Raw genomic sequence first — 19011 nt, forward strand, 5'->3', positions numbered from 1 at the left:
TTCAAGTATGTTTTAAAAAATTTAACCACAAGATAGAGTCAAGAGAGTAAAATATTACTGTTTTAAATTTTTTAAGAAACCAAAACTAACAATTTTATTAGTAAGAATTCACATTTCTTGATTATAAGGATAATACCTCCAATTTACACTACATGGATCAGCTCATATCTATAGTAAAACTATGAATCAACATTACTAAAGTTTTTGGAAAAATACTGACAAAATTTTGCATGTTAAAAGAGTACACTAGAAGATAAAATGTTTGGAAATACCACATGCAAAGGATAATAAATTAAGTGGAAATAATGAATCTGTTAAAAAAAAAACAACAACCACCTTAGGGCATTAAAAGGCCTCAGTTTGAATATTCAAAATGGTCACAAGAAAGACAGAGTAGACCTATGTTTGCATACTAAAAGTTATAAGAGCCAATGCTATTTTGAAAAAAAATCTACAAACAAGTGTTGCAGAAAAAAATTGAAGCACTTTAAAAAGAGCTAAATTCTTGTTAAAATAAATACATTAACATATTAACAATAAGTTAACAATAAAACTAACATATTAGCAATAAATTAACAATAAATCAGACCCTCTCAGCATGATGTTGACATGGCCCTTATCTTGGTAGGATTCTCTACATGCTTACCTCTTATTTTTAATGAAGGATATATTTTATAAGTTCTTTTATTAGTAACTCTAACACTGTTTGAAATGTGATTGGTCATGTGCTCCATGAGCATATAACTCTGATAAGTAAGTATTCTTCATCTGCAGCATACACAATGTTGCAAAATTCTGTCTTGAAATTATTAATAGGTAATTATCACGACAGTAACCCATTTTTAATAAGCATTGTAATTACCACATCAAACACTATTAAGACTTTCCAAATCTGAGACTGAGGTTTTGGGAGGAGGGGTGGAAAATAAGAAAGCAATGCTTGATGAGACTGACTTCAGGCATTAGTTTTCTTGCAGGGCTTACCTTCGTACCAGAATTCATATTTGTCATTCTAGCCCTTTTCCTAAACTTTGTTATCCAGAAATCATGCTGATGGGTCTAATAAAAATAAACCGAAACAATTCACTGTCAATAATTTTTAACTGTATAGTTTATGATTTTTCTTTCTAACACAGGTAAATTGTATTTGGGGAATAAATCAGTGACATGTCATCCTAATTTCCCACTAATTTATCAGGTAAAAATGTAATAAGTAAATCTAACAGACGGATGAAAAAAAAAATCACTGCTTGGTCTGAATGTAATGAAATGCAGCAATCGACTAAGTGAAATTAAAGTAGGGAATATGTTTCAGAAATAAGAAGGCTTACAAAATGTTTAATGGATATTGAAAAAGATTTGTCTCATGTGTGAACAGTGTCTGCACACATGAAAACTTATTAAGCTAATGCCTCTGAATCTAATTTCTTTTTGAATTAAAAATCATCTTTAATCAAACCCTAACCTTTAAAGTTGTATGACCTCCATTACCCTGTGAGCAATATAGTCATGGCTAAGAATAAGTTAAAGAATTAGGAGAACACATTCTCAGAAAACTGTTTAAATGCCCTCAAGAATCTCAAGGTAACAAATATATTTCAGTATGAAAACTTCAAACTTCCATGAGCCTGCTTTATATTTACTTATATATATATACATTTATGTATATATTTATATCTATATCATATCTATGTTTATATGTATAATATTTATATTTTATGTAGATATATAATTTGTATATTTATATTCACATAAATATATATCAAATAATTCATATAATTTTTAAAGCAGTGTAATCATTTATATAAATTGTGTATATGTATTATATATCATATATATTGCATATCTATTTATACACATATAAATTTCTATAAATATAAATTATTATACTCCTCCAAAAGTGAATCTTGGGGCTCTCAATGAATAGTTGCTGCTTCTTAGGACAAATGAAGCAGTGTAAGTATTAGGAGATTGCTGACTCTCATTAGTAATTCTGAAGTTTTAATTTTTTTAGATCTTAGCATACATGGCAGAGAATCATTCATTTGGTCTGAAAACGCTGGCAGTAGGATTTCAACACAATCTGGCAGCCCATCTTTCAAATTAAGCTCTCATTCCTCCTCTAATCCCCCCATTTTAGTCAGTATCCTTCCCCCCCCCACCGGACCCCCCCCATCCTCCGGCCCAGGTCCAAATACAGTTCATTTAATCCTCTTCTATGCCTTTAATCAAAATGCTCACTCACTGTGGATTACCTCTGGCCTTCCCCTCTACTTACGTAAACTGTGTCAAACTCTTTTAAGAATTTGGTATTTTCCCGGCTAACATGTTAGCCTGTCACCATTTCATGGATGCTTGCGGAAGACCTGAGATTTCTGGGTCAGAGACAAAGGACGTTATTACTCAGATCTCCAATGGATATATAAGCCTTATGTTTTCATAGGTTCTCCTCCTCCCTCAATTTCGAGGGGGACGATCCGGGGGCAGCCCAGATGAATGCTGCACATATAGTTTGTGACACAGCTAAGGAATCCTGAGCCTAGGAAACTTCCAATCTTAAAAGTTCTGCTAGCAAACCTGCCCAGTCTTGGCTTCTGAGATAGACATTACCTTTATTATCCTGGTCAGGAAACAAATTGCTCTCTGCCCTGGAGACAGACACTATCTCTAATATTAGAGACCGTTTGCTATACAAACACCCTTGAAAAGAGAGTTCAGAACAAAAACTGCCAAAAGACATGTAGAAATGTCATGAGGAATATTCTCTGAAATCTCATCCTTCAAACTACAATGTAAACCCTACTGCTTTTATGGTAAGAGTCCACAGGACCCTCTCATACCCAGCACTATACTTTCTGTGGCATTTGACACATCATTCATGTTGTGTGGTATAATTTATATTATTTATCCAATTGCTTTACATTTGTATTCCATTTAAATGAATTATTTATTTCGTGTTGTCTCTTTAAACAGTTTAAACTCAATGAAACTACAAATTATGTGATAATTCTTTTGTAGCCTCATAAAATTTAAGGGTATTATATTTTGAATAGCCACTTAGATATTTTCTGAATGAATGAAGAGTCAAAACTTATTAAATTTCATCCTAAACAATGTGCAAATAAATGGTAGGGGAGAGTAACCTCAGTTTAATCCTGTCGTGTTCTGGGGTAAAATTACTTAGAATGTCCCTTGTTATTGCCTATCTTTTACTTGTAAGATATCTTTTCAGCCAACTTTATTTCATGTCAGATATCAAGGAATATCAATTCTTATGAAGAATTCAAGAAAAATGTGAATATAAATCTAGTCTTAAGTTTTAGAAGACAATAATCTTCTGATACAATTTGGAGTGAAGTCAGTTTTGACATATTATAAGGGCTTCATAACAAGGTCCTCCAAGGCAAAATCTTCAAATCTATATTTTATGAATTAAAAAAATAACAAATTATACATGCACATAGTTTAAAAACCCAAATAATTATACAAAACACAACCTCAAGTATTTCCAGTACCCAGAGGCAACCTTTTCTAATTCATTTCTTAATCAGTCTTGGTTTTGCCTTCATATTTCTAACTGCTACTTATAGGCTGTTTTTCTTTTCATTTTCATATTGTCTTATTGATTTTTTCCTGTTCAAGAGTAGCCTTTACAACTATACTAACCCTTCTATACCAATCCTCTCTCTCCCATCTTTCTTATATCATACTTTTGGTTAAGTCAAGAGCTCTTGTTATCGATGGCTATGTAAGTATTCTGAACAGTTGAACCTTGTAATATATTTCAATTACATTTCATTTCATACAACTTCTTCTTTGCCTTCTGTCAGTAACATCTGTACTTCAAGTCCTCAATTGTGAATGCTTCTATCATCACCCCGTTATTAAGCATTCTGTGAAAAGCATGAAGTTCCTCTCTAAAACCAGGCAGCTGATCAGATGCATCTGCTTCATAAAAACACCCTTCACAGAGTCTCTTCCAGCTTCAGTCTGTCTCGGTTGTCCTCGAGACTCAATGCACAGCTATTGTCATGGTGTCTTGCTTCAATATCATCCTGGGATTCCCTTCTATATTCTCCTATACACAATCTCCTATTTTATTGTTATTATTATTACATCTCTTTCTCTTTTTTGATTTGATTTCTAGTTTTGGTGCAACATATATAAAAGTAGAGTCCTGAAAAGGGAAACAAAGCAGGAAAAAACTGGAAATTTTATAGGTCTAGAAATGTCTTCTTCTAAAAAGGATCTTCTTTGATATTTGGAAAAAAAGGAAAACACAGTGACTGGCTGTGTGAAAAATTCTAGGTTGGAAATAATTTTCCCTCCAAATTTCGAAAGCTTTACTCAGTTGTTTTCTTCCTGATTCCTATTGAGAAGACCTGTGCGTTTTAATTCCTAATTCATTACATGTGACCATATTGGGAAAAAATGAAAAACTTTTTGGAAATTTTTCAGATCACTTTTTCCTAGTGTTCTGAATTGCATATTGATGTGTTTTGGTGTGGATCTTGTTTATTGCATTATACTAGACACAAAGTTATTGAAAACTCATGTCCAACTATGATAGGAAATTTTCTTAATTATTTAAAAAACAATTCCTCCACCTCTATTTTATCTGTTTGGAATTTTTATTCAAATGTTAGATCAGCTGGGCTAATTATTTCATTTTCTTATCTTCTCTTTCTTGGTCTATCCCTTTTATAAATTTTGCTTTACTCTCTGTAAGATTTCAAAGTTATCTTTCATACTTTCTGTTGATTTTTATCTTATCATTTTTATTATTCCAAGAGTTCTTTTTTGTTTTCTGAAAATTCCTTGTTTTTAGTTTTCCTGTTTTTGTTACATACATGCAATATTTTCTTTTTTTTTCTGAATACTAATTAAAACAATCAATGAATTGTGTTTTATTTTGTATTTTGGCCCCCTGAATTATCTTTGTTTCCTGATTTCTTTTTCTTATTTCTTTTTCTGGGTATATTTCTTTTGTTTGAAGACTGTCTCAAATGTGGGGGTATAGGATATATTCACGTTAAATAGTTATTATGAAAGAGCATATTGATAGTTCTGTTGATCAATAGGAGGCTCTATTGTAAGTGTATTAGTTGAATTATTGTCGCCAAGTTCCATACTTGTCAAGATCCGTAGCCTTTCCTCCAGTTTATAGGTTTTCCTGGACAGGAATTCTCTAATATTCTGCCAGGAAGGCATTTTCAGAATCAAATGTGAGAAGAGACCATGTTGAATATGTAAAGTTTGACTTAATAACTGATTCATCTACAGTATGTTGCCTCCTGTTTCTGATGAATCCAAGTTTCTTAGTTCAAAATCTCTCCAATGCAACATCTCATATTAAAAAAAAATTTTTTAATAAAAATAAATTTTAAAAATTCTGGTTTTTTGTGGGGATTGACTAGGAAGCTGGCAGGGAAAAGGAGGTGGTTAGGCATAGAACTGTTTGAGATGTGGACAGAGATCTGGATATGTAACTCTAATATAGACTTTCAGTCACTTCTCCTGTTTTAAAACTAAATTATATCTCACTCAAGAACTTAATGGCGTCTCCAGTTACTGAGCTTTTTAAGGATTCTACAGCATTACAGCATAGGTACGCTAGTTCTGTCCTTTAAATTGATGCCTTTGATTCAAGCATTCTTGAGTATGCTAAACAGTGGCCATTTCCTGATCTGATTCTTTTCCTTCAAAATTGTTTTTCCTTATCTCCTCTCCCATTCTTTCTATCCTGTGTTTGTTATTGTTGTTTTATTCCTTTACTAGTGTTTCAGCATGGGTCTAGGGAGAAGACATGAAGAGTGCATTAAGTAGAACTAATTCTACATGTTTCTGTCAAACATACAACTATTAATTTTCAGACTCTCAGAAACCATATCCCAGCAAATGAAAAGTTGCAATTAATTATCTTTTGATCAGAAATATTGTATAAATGACTAGGTCAGATTTTAGAAAAAAAAAAGTAAATCACTATGTGGTCATGAAATTTGCCTAGTTATAAAATATGCTTTTACTAAGAAATTATAGCTCATAAAACCCTTGGAGTGCTTTTAAAATTTTTTAAAAAAAATCATAGGTCATACAAGGTAAGGAACATAGTTCTCTGCCTACCTGTGATCTCTGTCAAATAAATAAATAAAATCTTTAAAAAAAATAAAGAAGAAGAAAAAGGTGGGTATAATGCAGACTAGTACTGAAATGGCTTCATAGTAAGAGGAGAAGAAAAAAAGTATTAAGTCCTTAAAAATGTCATTGCCCCCTTTCTATTTGATTTTTAACCCAGTAATATAATTGTTTAATTATTATTATTATTATGTATATAAATTATTATCAAACCTCTTGGGGTGGCAGTGAAAGTCACAATCTCTTATTCAAAACCTTTCGGGAATGTTTTTTAGACTATTTCAGATTTTCAAAAGATAATATAATATATATACCACGCATCACATAACATATCCAGCAGGCTCTGTGGCAATACTGTGTAATCAGATACATTATTTCCTGAGCAAAACACATGATTATTCAAACAAAGTAGGGTAAATAAAGAGCATAAAGTCTTTTCTATTTTTCTATTTGAGTAATTTTAAATCAGATGTTGCCACCAAACTAGTTCATATCAGGTTTTGCTGAAAAAAATTACCAATAAAGTCCAACAAAGCAAGTAGCAAATACACTCATTCAATTTTTAGAACTTTTTAGATTTTAGAATTGTGTTGAAGGTACTGAAGTTGTGTGTTTTAAAACTTCATAACCGGGGCGCCTGGGTGGCTCAGTGGGTTAAGCCGCTGCCTTCAGCTCAGGTCATGATCTCAGGGTCCTGGGATCGAGTCCCGCATCAGGCTCTCTGCTCAGCAGGGAGCCTGCTTCCTCCTCTCTCCTCTGCCTGCCTCTCTGCCTGCCTCTCTGCCTACTTGTAATCTCTCTCTGTCAAATAAATAAATAAAATCTTAAAAAAAAAAAAACAAAACTTCATAACCAAGGAGTACCTGGGTGGCTCACTTAACTGTCTGCCTTTGGCTCAGGTCATGATCTAAAGTCCTGGGATCGAGTCCCACATTGGATTCCCCGTTCAGTGGGAATCCTGCTTCTCCCTCTCCCTCCGGCCCTCCCCACTGTTTGTGCTCTTTCTCTCTTTAAAAAAAAAAAAAAAAAAATTCTTTAAGATTTAATGACCAAATCTGTAATAGCAGAAAAGTACAAGTATGTATTCTAGAAAGTTATATTATACAAGTGTGTAATTCATTTAAATTAAATTTAGTTTAATTAAAAATTATGATATGAACAGCCATACTGTTTCCCAGAGTGACTATTCATATGAAACTTTTAATGAAATCTTGCCATTTGCAATAACATGGCTGAAACTAGAGAGTATTATGCTAATGAAATAAGTCAGTCAGAGAAAGACAAATACCATATGTGGAATTTAAGAAAGAAAAAAATGAGCAAACAGAAAAAGAGAGAGAGAGGCAAACCAAGAAACAAACTCTTAACAATAGAGACAAACTGATGGTTACCAGAAAAGAGGCAGATGAGGGGGTTAAATTGGCGATAGGGATTAAGGAGGGCATGTATTGCGTGGATCAGTGGGTGTTACACACAAACAAGGACCCATGGAACACTACATCGAAAACTAATGATGTACTGTATGGTGACTAATATAACATTAAAAAAAAAAGGAAAGAAAAAAGAAAAAAAAGAGGGCACTTGTGATGAGCACCTGGTATTGTATGGAAGTGTTGAAATGCTATGTCATATATCTGAAATTAGTATGGCACTGCATGTTAACTAACTGGAATTTAAATAAAAACTTTAAAAAATTATATATGGGGGCACCTGGGTGGCTCAGTCAGCTAAACACCTGCCTTTGGCTCAGGTCATGATCCCAGGATTCTGGGATCAAGCCCCACATCGGGCTCCCTGCTCAGCTGGGAGTCTGTTTCCCCTCTCTCTCTACGCTTTCCCCCTTGCTTATACATACTCTCTCTCTCTCTCTGTCAAATAAATAAATAAAATCTTTTTAAAAAAATAAATAATTACATATGAACAAAACTAGTAAAAACAGTGTTGTTGTTGTTGTTTAAGTATACATAACTGGAAATATTTGATCAGGAGAAGGGCCAGAGGCTATACTGTGGTGAGATGGTGTATGGGTGTGACTGACCTGTGTGTGCTGAGATTAGCACGCAGGATACAGGTGCCTGAGGTACGCCAGGGGATGACTAAGGGGCTAGAAGGTGTTAGAATGAATGGGAGAGGTCTTCTCTCTCATTCTTTCCAGGAAGGGAACAAGCATCCAAGTGCATGATAAATCACAAAGGCAGCCCTGCCATTCACTTCCCAGTCACCTGCATAACTGAATGAGATGGTGCAACAAATTGCAACAAATGTTACAGTAAATAAATCATGTGTAATTCCAGTCACCTTCCTAAATATACAATGCTTGTCCCACACTGCAAAACAAAGAAAAGGGACACAATGAAAAATAGAAAAACAGGAACTAAAACAGGAACTGCTCACTTGTTACTTATGTCTGAATTACTTTGAGAAGAGCAAAAAAAAAAAAATTTATTCTAAAAGTAGAGAGTTAAAAAAATGCAAGTTCTCATCAAAAGGCAGTGGAATGATGGATTTAAACCTGTGCAAAAGAACAAACTGAATGTAGGCCCTTGATTTTTTTTTGGTGGGGAAGAAGTTAAGGAGACCAAGAAAATTTTAAGTATATTTGCTAACAGCAAAAAGTGGAAAAATGAGACTAAGGACCAAAATAAATCAACAAACACTTCCCAGGTGGCACAGCATTGCCCAAGGTACTGATTGCCTTCAAAAACAGGTGGATCAAAAACAGAGTCTACCTAGAGATTTTGGTCATTCACAAGCCAATTCAAATAGTACCTTGTACATGGTGTGCCTTTACAAAAACAAGAACAGCTAAATTCATACAGAGGTAAAGTTAACAAAACAAGTTACAGTATGAATTGTTTATTTTCCTTATGCAGTTATAAAAATGCATTTATATACTTCTATATAAAAGTAGGAAGTATATACATTCAAACCTAATGACCATTGATGGGATCATCAGTAATATTTATTGACTTCTTGTTACTCTGGTTCTTAAATATTCTATAATGAAAATGTATTACTTTCACATAAATATTATGAAAATTCCTAATGGAGACTCTTTATTCAGTAAATATATAGTAAATGAGCTTTTGCTATCTTACATACTTTTTATCCTCAACTAAACAGAATCCTATGCTTTGGAATAAATCATAGGTTTTCTCAATAGATAGAAAAAATGGATCTCAAGCTGTAGGACAGAAAGCCATAGTAGACTTAATTATAGTTTTCTGGGAAAGTTACTTACAGTATACATCCACTCTGATTGACTTTATCGCTGGGGACCCCAAGCCATTCTCTGCTTTACAGTAATACCGGCCTCCTTGGTGACGCTGAATATTTGTAATCCTCAAAGTCTCATTGAAGACACTTGAGTCTTGGAATCTGTCAGAGGCACTTCCTGCTGTTTTGGTCCACCTGATCTGAGCAAGCATCAACAGAGATTGTTACTTTAGGTTGGTTTTCTCAAAGAAAAATCAAATAGCCATTACTCATTCGAAGAGTCTGCTTTCGGAGATGCTATATGCCATTCCTGGCAAGTTATTGGGAAAAATTTTAAATTTGTATGCACAATTGAATTAAAAAAATTTGACTGCAAGGTCACTGTTGTGTAGCGTATGTAACTCTAATTCAATTGCAAGGAATTCATGAATAACTGAATTAGTGTGAGGGGCAATATAAATACAACATAAAGGAAATTGGAATTAAACATATGTAATATGTTGGAAACATGGATTAGTTTTTCTTTTTGTTGAGAATTTAAATTTTTCTATTTTTCAAACCCTCCTAAGATACTTTTTATTTATTTAGTACAAGTAGATTCTTAATGACTTTTCAGACATGTTATGTTATTCTATTTTAAATTTCCTACTTGATTTGGATAATTTGAGCAGATTAGTCTAATGGCTTATTGAGATTATGTATAATTATATATACCTGGCTGTTACAAGTGGGTTTTTTTTTTAAATGGCTTTGGTCTAATAAGTCTACAAATGACTTGTCTGTTCAGATAATTAGTATTCACTTTATATCAATAATTATTTTCAAAAAATGTGTAAACTTTTCCAAAGAGAGAATTTCTATTTAACTGCCAAAACACTTTGAATATCTAAAACATTTCATTATAAACAATAACATTCTCTTAAACACAGCTGTGTACAACAGACTTAGTTTTGGCTAGCAATAAAGACTGGCATTCAACTCCAATTTTATGTATCTTAGTTTATAAAACCTGAACGAAAGCCACATAATGGTACTATAAAGTGATACAAAGTGGTAAGTAAAGAGGATTTGGTTTTACTTCTCTCTTTGTCTTTCCTGGATAAGATATTTATTTTTATTTGTTATTTTTAGGTTGATAAATGGTTGATAGAAATCCTTGGTCAAACATATAAGAAGAAACACTGAGAAATGCATCTGAAGACTGAGTCTTCAAAGATGAAATCCTATAATACTGCCATTATCTATGCTATTTTCATGTAATGTTAAAATCTATAATCAAATGACATAAAAAGTATCTTTTAAAAGTTCTCCAATCGTTAAAACATCAGTATGAATATAATCATGTCTGTTCTTAATTGTGAATGAAATGAAAATTTTACTTATTTATAAAAACTGGGTAATTCATAAAAATAAATATTTATTCAACATCTTCTATGTGTATGGAATACACACAAAAATAAATGGCAAGACTCCTGACTTCAAGCAATTTATAAGCTAGCTACTAATATGGTCATAAAAAGACAACATGTAACAAAGGCACTGATTTTTTGTTCTTCTTTAGACAGATGATAATTCTACAATAATTGTTATTTCTAAGATATAATCTGAGATAAATAAAACACAATTCCAATTAAGATACCAAGTTTTTTGACTATCATAATATAATATACAATCATATAATATAAAATTGATTTTAAAATAATATATATTTCAGATAATAAAAAGGAAGTTCAAGATAAAAACAATTCTGGAAATGGCCTAGCCCTTCCAGATACTAAAAATGTTATTAAGCTGCAGTGATTAATTAGGGTTATACTGGTACAGTACTAGAAATCATTCAGAAATAGGGGACAGAGAAAGCAAGAGTGTGTGTGTGTGTGTGACAGAAACACAGAGAAGACAGAGGCAGAAAGAGAGAGAAAAACAGGGAGAGAAAAAACTATGATGAAAACCAGCAGTTATCAACATTGTTGGTCTTCAAATGCCTTTATATTAAAAAATTATAAGGGATCCTAAATAACTTCCATTTATTTAAAATGATTATATCCATTCACAATTATTGTATTAGAGATTGAAGCTGAGGCAATGTTAAACTATGTATTATTAACTCATTTAAAATTATATTCATAAATCGATGACATCTTAACACATGGAAGATTCTTAGTCAGAAAACTATTTTCCAAAACAAAAAGTAACTGAGTAAAAAGAACGGAATTGTTTTATAGTTCTGCAAATCTCCTTCATATCTGGTTTAGTGAAAAAGAGCTAACTAGATAATCAGATCAGCTTCTACATGCAATCTGTTGCAACAAATTGCTTTGTTTCAAATATATGAAGAAAATCTGACCTCCCTTTGGAAAGGGAGGAGTATTACAATAGCTTTTTCACATAAACATGGATAGTCCTTCTTTGATACTACACTAAAACTTCTCAATGATAGTTTCCTAATGTTTGTCTGTAAAGTAAACTCTAAAACCATATCAGTGAACATTCTGTATTCTGTAACATTAAAATTCACTGGTTTATCTTGCACTCTGAATGATCTTTTACTCATACATGATTTTGTAACATTATGCATTAGTCATTTGAAAATATGAATTCACTGAGTTATGTAGATCTTCCAAATATTCACAGATTTCATCATGTAATACTAAAAGAAGAGCAAATTTATGAATCTCACTGCTGATCTCTTCAGAAGAGTCTTTACATTTTGGGAAGCCATCACACTTATGTGGGAAGATTTTGCAAAATTCTAATTTTTCTCTTAAAACTGAATTATATCTTTAGCAACAAATACGGCTAAGGTGTTTTCTTTGGAAATGCACATTCACTTCATTGATTTTTAAGAAAAGGTTTGCCAAATACCCAAGTCTGAATAACCATAATTTGTGAAATAGTCATCCTTTTATGCTCTACGAAAAACAGTGGCAAGTTCATTACAAAACTCAATCACACAAGTCCTTTACCTTGAGACAAACTCTGTACTTTAGGAAGTAGCAGAAATGCTTTACAGGACTTCTTCTTGACCCATGAAATATTAAAAATAGAGTACTCAAGTGTGAAGATGTTCAAATGATGATTTGTACTGATTTATTAAAGATATTCTTAATGATATTCTGTTTGTTTTCCACTGTGATTGCAAGTTAGTGAAGAAAGTAGGGACGAGTATAGACAGATAGCACAATTCGGTGCTTTGTTTTGTGCTAAGGTGTTGCCTGTTTTATCCACCAGTGCTTTGCACGATCACTGCAAATGCAAGAGTGAAAAAAAAAATGTTTTCTTCATAAGCTTCCTATAAAGATCACAAGGTCCCATTAGAGATCCAGCAGACACATTTCAAGAAACAGTGATTGTTAATATAGGAAACAGCCATACCTATGTCTGTATCTATCTCTAGCCATTTACTGTTTAATCAGTGGTGTTGGGGCCACTGACTCTATATCCATAATAATAATAAAAGATAGTAGACTCTCCAACCCACCCTTCAATTAGCAATAATCGTGCCTCGGATAAAACTCATTGGCTACAATACTGCCACTGTGCAAAACTTCCAAACCACCCTTCACATCGAAATAAATTCTTGGTGCAATAGTCACAAATATTGAAACTACCTGTAATGTTGAGATTTCATAGCAGGACTGGAAGGATAAATTGGTAGAAGCTCCCTTTCTAAAAGAAAACTTTGTCAAAAAAAAAAATGGAAACACGTTCACACTTTCACTTAGCAATTATCTGGTTAGTGTTTATCTTACTATCATTTGCAGAAGAATGCAGCAAATGAATGTATAATAGTTTAACAATGAGAACAATATAAATATCAAATGAAAGTAAGTAGTTGCACATTAACTGACTCTAAAATTAAATTGAATGTAGCCATTAAAAGAACCAAAATACAAAGTATATTATTAAATGAAAAAAGGAAGAGAAGAAAATATTCCCATCTGTATAGAAAGATTATGTGTGTGTGTGTGTGTGTGTCCATATGTACTATATTAGAATTACACAAAAAAACACACAAAACAACATTGATTAACTATGAGTGGGATTGGAAAAAAAGAAGATAGTGAAAATGTATTCTTTTTATAAAATTTTTATTTAAAATTCTTACTTACACAATTTATTTTACCATAAACAAATACTGTTTATCATAAGTTTTTTTAAAAAAAGAAATATAATTCAGTATTGAAATACAGGAAACTAAAAAGAAATAGAGAAAAACAAAAATAACCACATGACAATTTTCTTTCCTTTTTCAAACCTTTAAAAAACTAAATACTAAAAGGAAATATTATTAAGCCATAGAAAGACATGTCTACTCATTGAGAGAGCTGACCACGTTGTCCACCTCACTGATGAGAAAAGAAACCTCCAGATAGACTTTCATTAAAGCTGTGCCTTCAAAGTCTGTAAACTTCCAGTTAGAAGGAATAAACTGTCAGAATTTGTCAGAGCCTGCTCACTTCCTAATGCTGCCTCTCCTTCTTCCATAGTAATTGAACCCCAAATTATTAATCAGGCACACGACTGCCCAGGACAAAAACAACATTTCCCAGCTATCTACATCTGCTTTCTTGCCAGTGTGTTTTGAGCAGAAATGTCCTCCTAGGGAAGCAGTCCTGCATTTTGCTAATTTCTGCACGTTCCACTGGCTCCTATCTTGGATGATGAGCTGATCTGAAATGAAAGTGCGGCCCAGAGGAGCAATCAAACGGAAAAAATCTGAATGTCTGACATCATGGTGTTGCATCTACCTGTCCTAAACTATTTATAGCTCTGAGCTTCTACATGGGAGAGAAATAAAATTTAACTTGTTTCTGTCATTTTTGGGGGGTAATTTCTGGAACTAATAGCCAAATTTAGCTCCAACTGATAAGCCTGGGGTGGTACAGAAGGTCAGCTTGTCCTCAGGAATCTCATTTCCAATGCAGACGGCTTGAAAACAGTGGAAGAGCATCAGAATTTACAGAAAAAAGGTGGTGGAAGGGTCTCTATCACTGTATGGAATAGTCAAGATCTCATTCATCTAGTGTGAATGAAAAATATTCAGTGATATTAAAACATGCAGAACCTCAGGGTTCTAATAATACCACCTGACAAAAATACTTGAGACAATCCTATAATCACCCAATGAATAAACTGAATCTGAGGGTTTGGTTTTGGACAAGATGAAGAAAAGCATATGGTAGTGAGTGGGTTAACCCATGTCCATTTAATGGGTAAGTATCGTTTTTTCTGGGTAATAAACAATTTAAGTATCAAATAAAATTTCTTAAAGCCTAAAGAACATAGGATAAGGGGATTTATAATATCTTAGCAAAATCTTGGAGTTTGAGGTGGGTGTAGGACACAAATGGGAGGTAAAACTTAATGACTTATGGAGATGGAAGGAAAGGAGAGGAGAGAAATAAGTTACACTAAAGTCTTAAACTTTAGGAGAGTTGGAAAGGGAAAGAGCATGCCTTTATGGAGGATAAATATTTTGTTTATAAATAATATAATCATAAATGTCTGATTAAAATAACAGAAAAATACACAAAAATACACAACCCTATTAATGGTAGGGAAAATGAGAAAAAGGGGAATTAAATGGGAGAATAGAAATTAGATAACATAAGCAAAAAGAGCAAAAGGAACAGAGAAATATATAATTCTAAGTAAATAAAAAACATAGGGTAAGACAGAAAAAATTGCAGCAGTCATAGACTAAATATGAACAGACTGAATTTATCCATTAAAAGGATCTGTTAGACTAGATTTAAAGGTAACAAGGTTATATGATATATATGTATCAGTATACACACACACACATATACACATACACACACATCATATATCCATATATATATGATATATACTATGCTATATATCAAAGTTTCTGTGTGTATATATAGCATAATATGTATCATATATATATGGATATATGATGTGTGTGTGTGTGTGTGTGTATACATGCAGATAAACTGACCATAAAAGATTGATAATCAAGACTGTGGAAACCAAGACTGTAAAAGAAGGACATGGTCATGGAAAGTGGTAACAAGAATATGTAAACTAAAATCAATCAATCAACCAGTCAATCAAGAGTGACAATATATACTATAAGATTAAATTAATAAGAACAAATTAACACTTTAAAGCACTAACTGGAAAGGAAGGTGATTACCTTCTATAACATTAAAAGTCATAACTGGTGGCAAGAATATATTGTCATGGGGCACCTGGGTGGATCAACTGGTTAAGCATCTGCCTTCAGCTCAGGTCATAATCCCAGGGTCCTGGGATCAAGCACCACATCCGGCTCCCTGTTTGGTCAGGAGTCTGCTTCTCCTTCTCCCTCTGTCCCCCGACTTGTGCTCTCTTTCTCACTCTCTCTCTCAAATGAATAAAATCTTTAGGGTGCCTGGATGCCTCAGTTATGTAAGTGTCTGCCTTTGGCTCAGGTCATGATCCCAGAGTCCTGGGATCCAGCCCCGCCTCAGGGTCCCTTCCTCTCCTTCTGTCCTTCCCCTCACTGCTTGTGCTCTCTCTTTCCAATAAATAGATAAAATCTTAAAAAAAAAAAAAGGAAAAACTTTAAAAAGTGTGTTGTCATTCATTGATACACAGTAAAGAGTAGCTAAAGATGTAATACAAACAAAATTAGAAGTGGAATTTGAGAAATAGGGAGTGGGCAGTGGGAAATTCCAATACAACTCTCTGAAAACGAGACAGTTCTAGATGATACAATTTTTTCTATTAATGTAAAAAATAACAAAGACAAGGAAGAACTGAAAAATATAATCAACATGTATGATATAACTAATAAAATATCAAAAAATCTTTCATACATAGAATCCATTAAATATTTACAAAAATTGATCATGTAGTTGGAAGCTGAAAAAAATCTTAATTAAAAAAGCAAAGAGTGCAGGCGACATCTTTAGTCTTAATTGAGTATAGTTATAAATAAGTTATCAAAAATGACTACTACATGGAAATCTCGTCATTGTCAAAGAGAAAATTAAAAGGAAAATTGCTAGCAATCTAGAAGTCAATGAACAGAAATCATCTCACAGTAAAATCTGTGAATGCAGTGAACAGAGTACATAGAGGAAAATATAAACTATAAGTACCTTCTATATTAAGGAATGAATGCATTAATAGATAAATAATAAATAAAACAAGGATTCATCTAATTTATTTTAATTTAATGTAGGTTGCTGGGCTCTACTCTAACCTACTGCTTGTTAAGCCATACAAGTAGAATGAATTCATCTTCATTTTTAGTTTTTTCTCCCAGAGATTCTCATGAGCTAGCCTAGCACAAATGGACTGAAAGTCACTGGAGAAACAATAAAATAGGAAGTACCACAGGAAGACTTTCTGGATAATTCAACTCTGCATGCTCAGCAAATAGTTCAATAGATAATCTATACAGATTAGTACTAGTACTATAGTACTACCACTAATACACATATGTTGAATGAAAATATGGAACTTGAGTTTGAACTTGAAAAGTTGGTGGGTATGATGGTGAGGATTAGGTTCAGCCATAAGCCTGACCAATTAACAGTGATTTATATACGACAGAAGTTAAATTCTATCATGTAAAAGAAATCTGGAATGAGGCAGGCCGGTGCAGATTTAATAGCTCTCTCTGGGACTCAGACTCTTTAGAAGCCCTCCCTCCCATGTGCTGCTTGAGCTCAAGGTCCAAAATCATACCTGTAGATAGAGTTTTCACATCCCATTCCCAGCAGAAGGAAGGAAGAAAAGGACAAGAAGTGCCTGCTAGCTCTCTTTTACAAAAGTTTCTAGGATGCTGCCTAATGACACTTCTGCTAATATCGTATAGATATATCCTAACCCAAGCTATAGGAAAGGCTGGGAAATGTGTACTCTACTTCACACAGCACCTCTCTCCCAAGGCTCTGCTAAAAAATCTGATGATTCAATAACTCTGGAAAAGAGAAAGAATATTTGAGACTACTGCTGCTGCCACGGTGGGAATAAAACATGTCTAATTTTCAGATATGTTGCATTATTCAGTATGATGGTATTTAAATCCTGTTACAATAATATTACACAATTGTTTCTGTAAAAAAAAAATGAATAGAAAAAGAAAGTTACTACAATTTAGGGAATGTCTACCTAATCTGAACAAACAATATGGGGATCCTCTCAGGTTGTAGAACATAACAGTTAGCTTAGGGTTATCCAACTCCCAACAAAGAATTTTCTACTTTGTTTTTCCATAGAATGCTATTTCTGAAACATCATTGTTTTTATGTAGTCTTAAATCAATGTGAACTGAGATAACTCAAGAAAATGTTAAGAACCTGAAGCATAGGTTGAAGATAGACCTGTATAAACTTTAAAAAGTATATTACATAGATGTTATGAACTCAATAAGGACTTAGTCCTGACAATGCTAAGAATTTTAGCCCCCACCCCCTTTAATTAATGTCTAGTGAATGAGGATTTGTGAACTGAAGCTATTTTCTCTCAGCTGTCAATGAGTTAGGGCATTTATACATAAGTCAATCTGTAGAGTTCTGAGCTTTGTCCCAGCCTTATTTGTATTCTGACAGATGATCCCTCATCAATAAAAGAAAGTCAAAGAAAAAGTAAGATAAAGATCATCTAGGGGCCCCTGGGTGGCTCAGTTGGTTAAGCATCTGCCTTCAGCTCAGGTCATAATCTCAGGGCCCTGGGATCAAGTTCCACATTGGGCTCTCTGCTCAGCAGGGTGTCTGCTTCTCCCTCCGTCTCTCTCTCTCTCTTCCTCTCAAATAAATAAGTAAATCTCAAAAAGAAAAAAAAAAAAACTCTAAAGAAAAAAGATCATCTGATCTTCTATAATTATTGGTGACGTGCTTTGGGAGCTAAACAACTAGCTACAGGGTATCAGCCTAAAGGGCTATATCCCTAAAGGGATATATCTATGGTAGGTGAGTATGAGCAGACAGTGTTCATTACAGTTTTGAAAATAAAGGTTATCCTCTTATCTCGCATTAATATCAGGGAAAATTACAGAGGAAACAGTCCTCTTTAAATTACTAAATATAATAAATAGAATTCTGAGAGGCACAGACTCCAGATCATACAGGTTCAATTTTTAATAAGTCATATCCATCTACTATAAATTAGAGCAAAATGGCACACTTGCTTCTAAATTCAATTTTGTAAAAAAGAACCACAATTGTCTGACAAAGCAACAAAAATATAACCTGAAAACCTCTTTACTCTATGCATAAAACATCACATTTTTCTGTATGCTCAGAATACTGGAGATCACTACTACTACCAACATGACTACTACTACTATTGCTAATAACAACATAATAGACATTTTTACAAGATTTCTATACATTAGAGTTACTGATATCTATCCAGAGTGAGATAAGAAAGAATTTCTCAGTGTAAGTATCGCAAACATGCTCAGAGAAGCAATAAGGAAAGGTGAGTCTGAACATCAATGAGGGATCTTCTCCCCCACAGAGAATAGGATGGTGGGGAGGTAAACATGGTAAACACACTGGGCATGGAGGGAAAGCCACGGATGAAGACATGGGGTTTTCTGAAAACTAGGTATGCCTTAAAGCAGGGAAAAGTTAGATTTTCTAATACTCTTTTTGGCTGTGGCTTTTCTTTGGACTTACACCTTCAACAACTTACTCC

The 19011-nt window shown here is 33.4% G+C and overlaps 1 protein-coding gene across 1 annotated transcript in view; it reads right to left on the reverse strand.

The window, feature by feature from the left end:
* The window catches only part of MDGA2 (MAM domain containing glycosylphosphatidylinositol anchor 2), an 871541-nt gene that overhangs the window by 415769 nt on the left and 436761 nt on the right, over window positions 1-19011 (reverse strand). Inside the window, exon 3 of the mRNA XM_004738721.3 lies at window positions 9377-9551. Coding sequence (XP_004738778.1) covers window positions 9377-9551 — 175 coding nt within the window. The remainder of the gene's footprint in view (window positions 1-9376; window positions 9552-19011) is intronic.

The sequence above is a fragment of the Mustela putorius genome, unplaced genomic scaffold (assembly GCF_011764305.1).
Source record: "Mustela putorius furo isolate JIRA1106 unplaced genomic scaffold, ASM1176430v1.1 tig00000129_pilon_pilon_pilon, whole genome shotgun sequence".
NCBI lineage: Eukaryota > Metazoa > Chordata > Mammalia > Carnivora > Mustelidae > Mustela > Mustela putorius.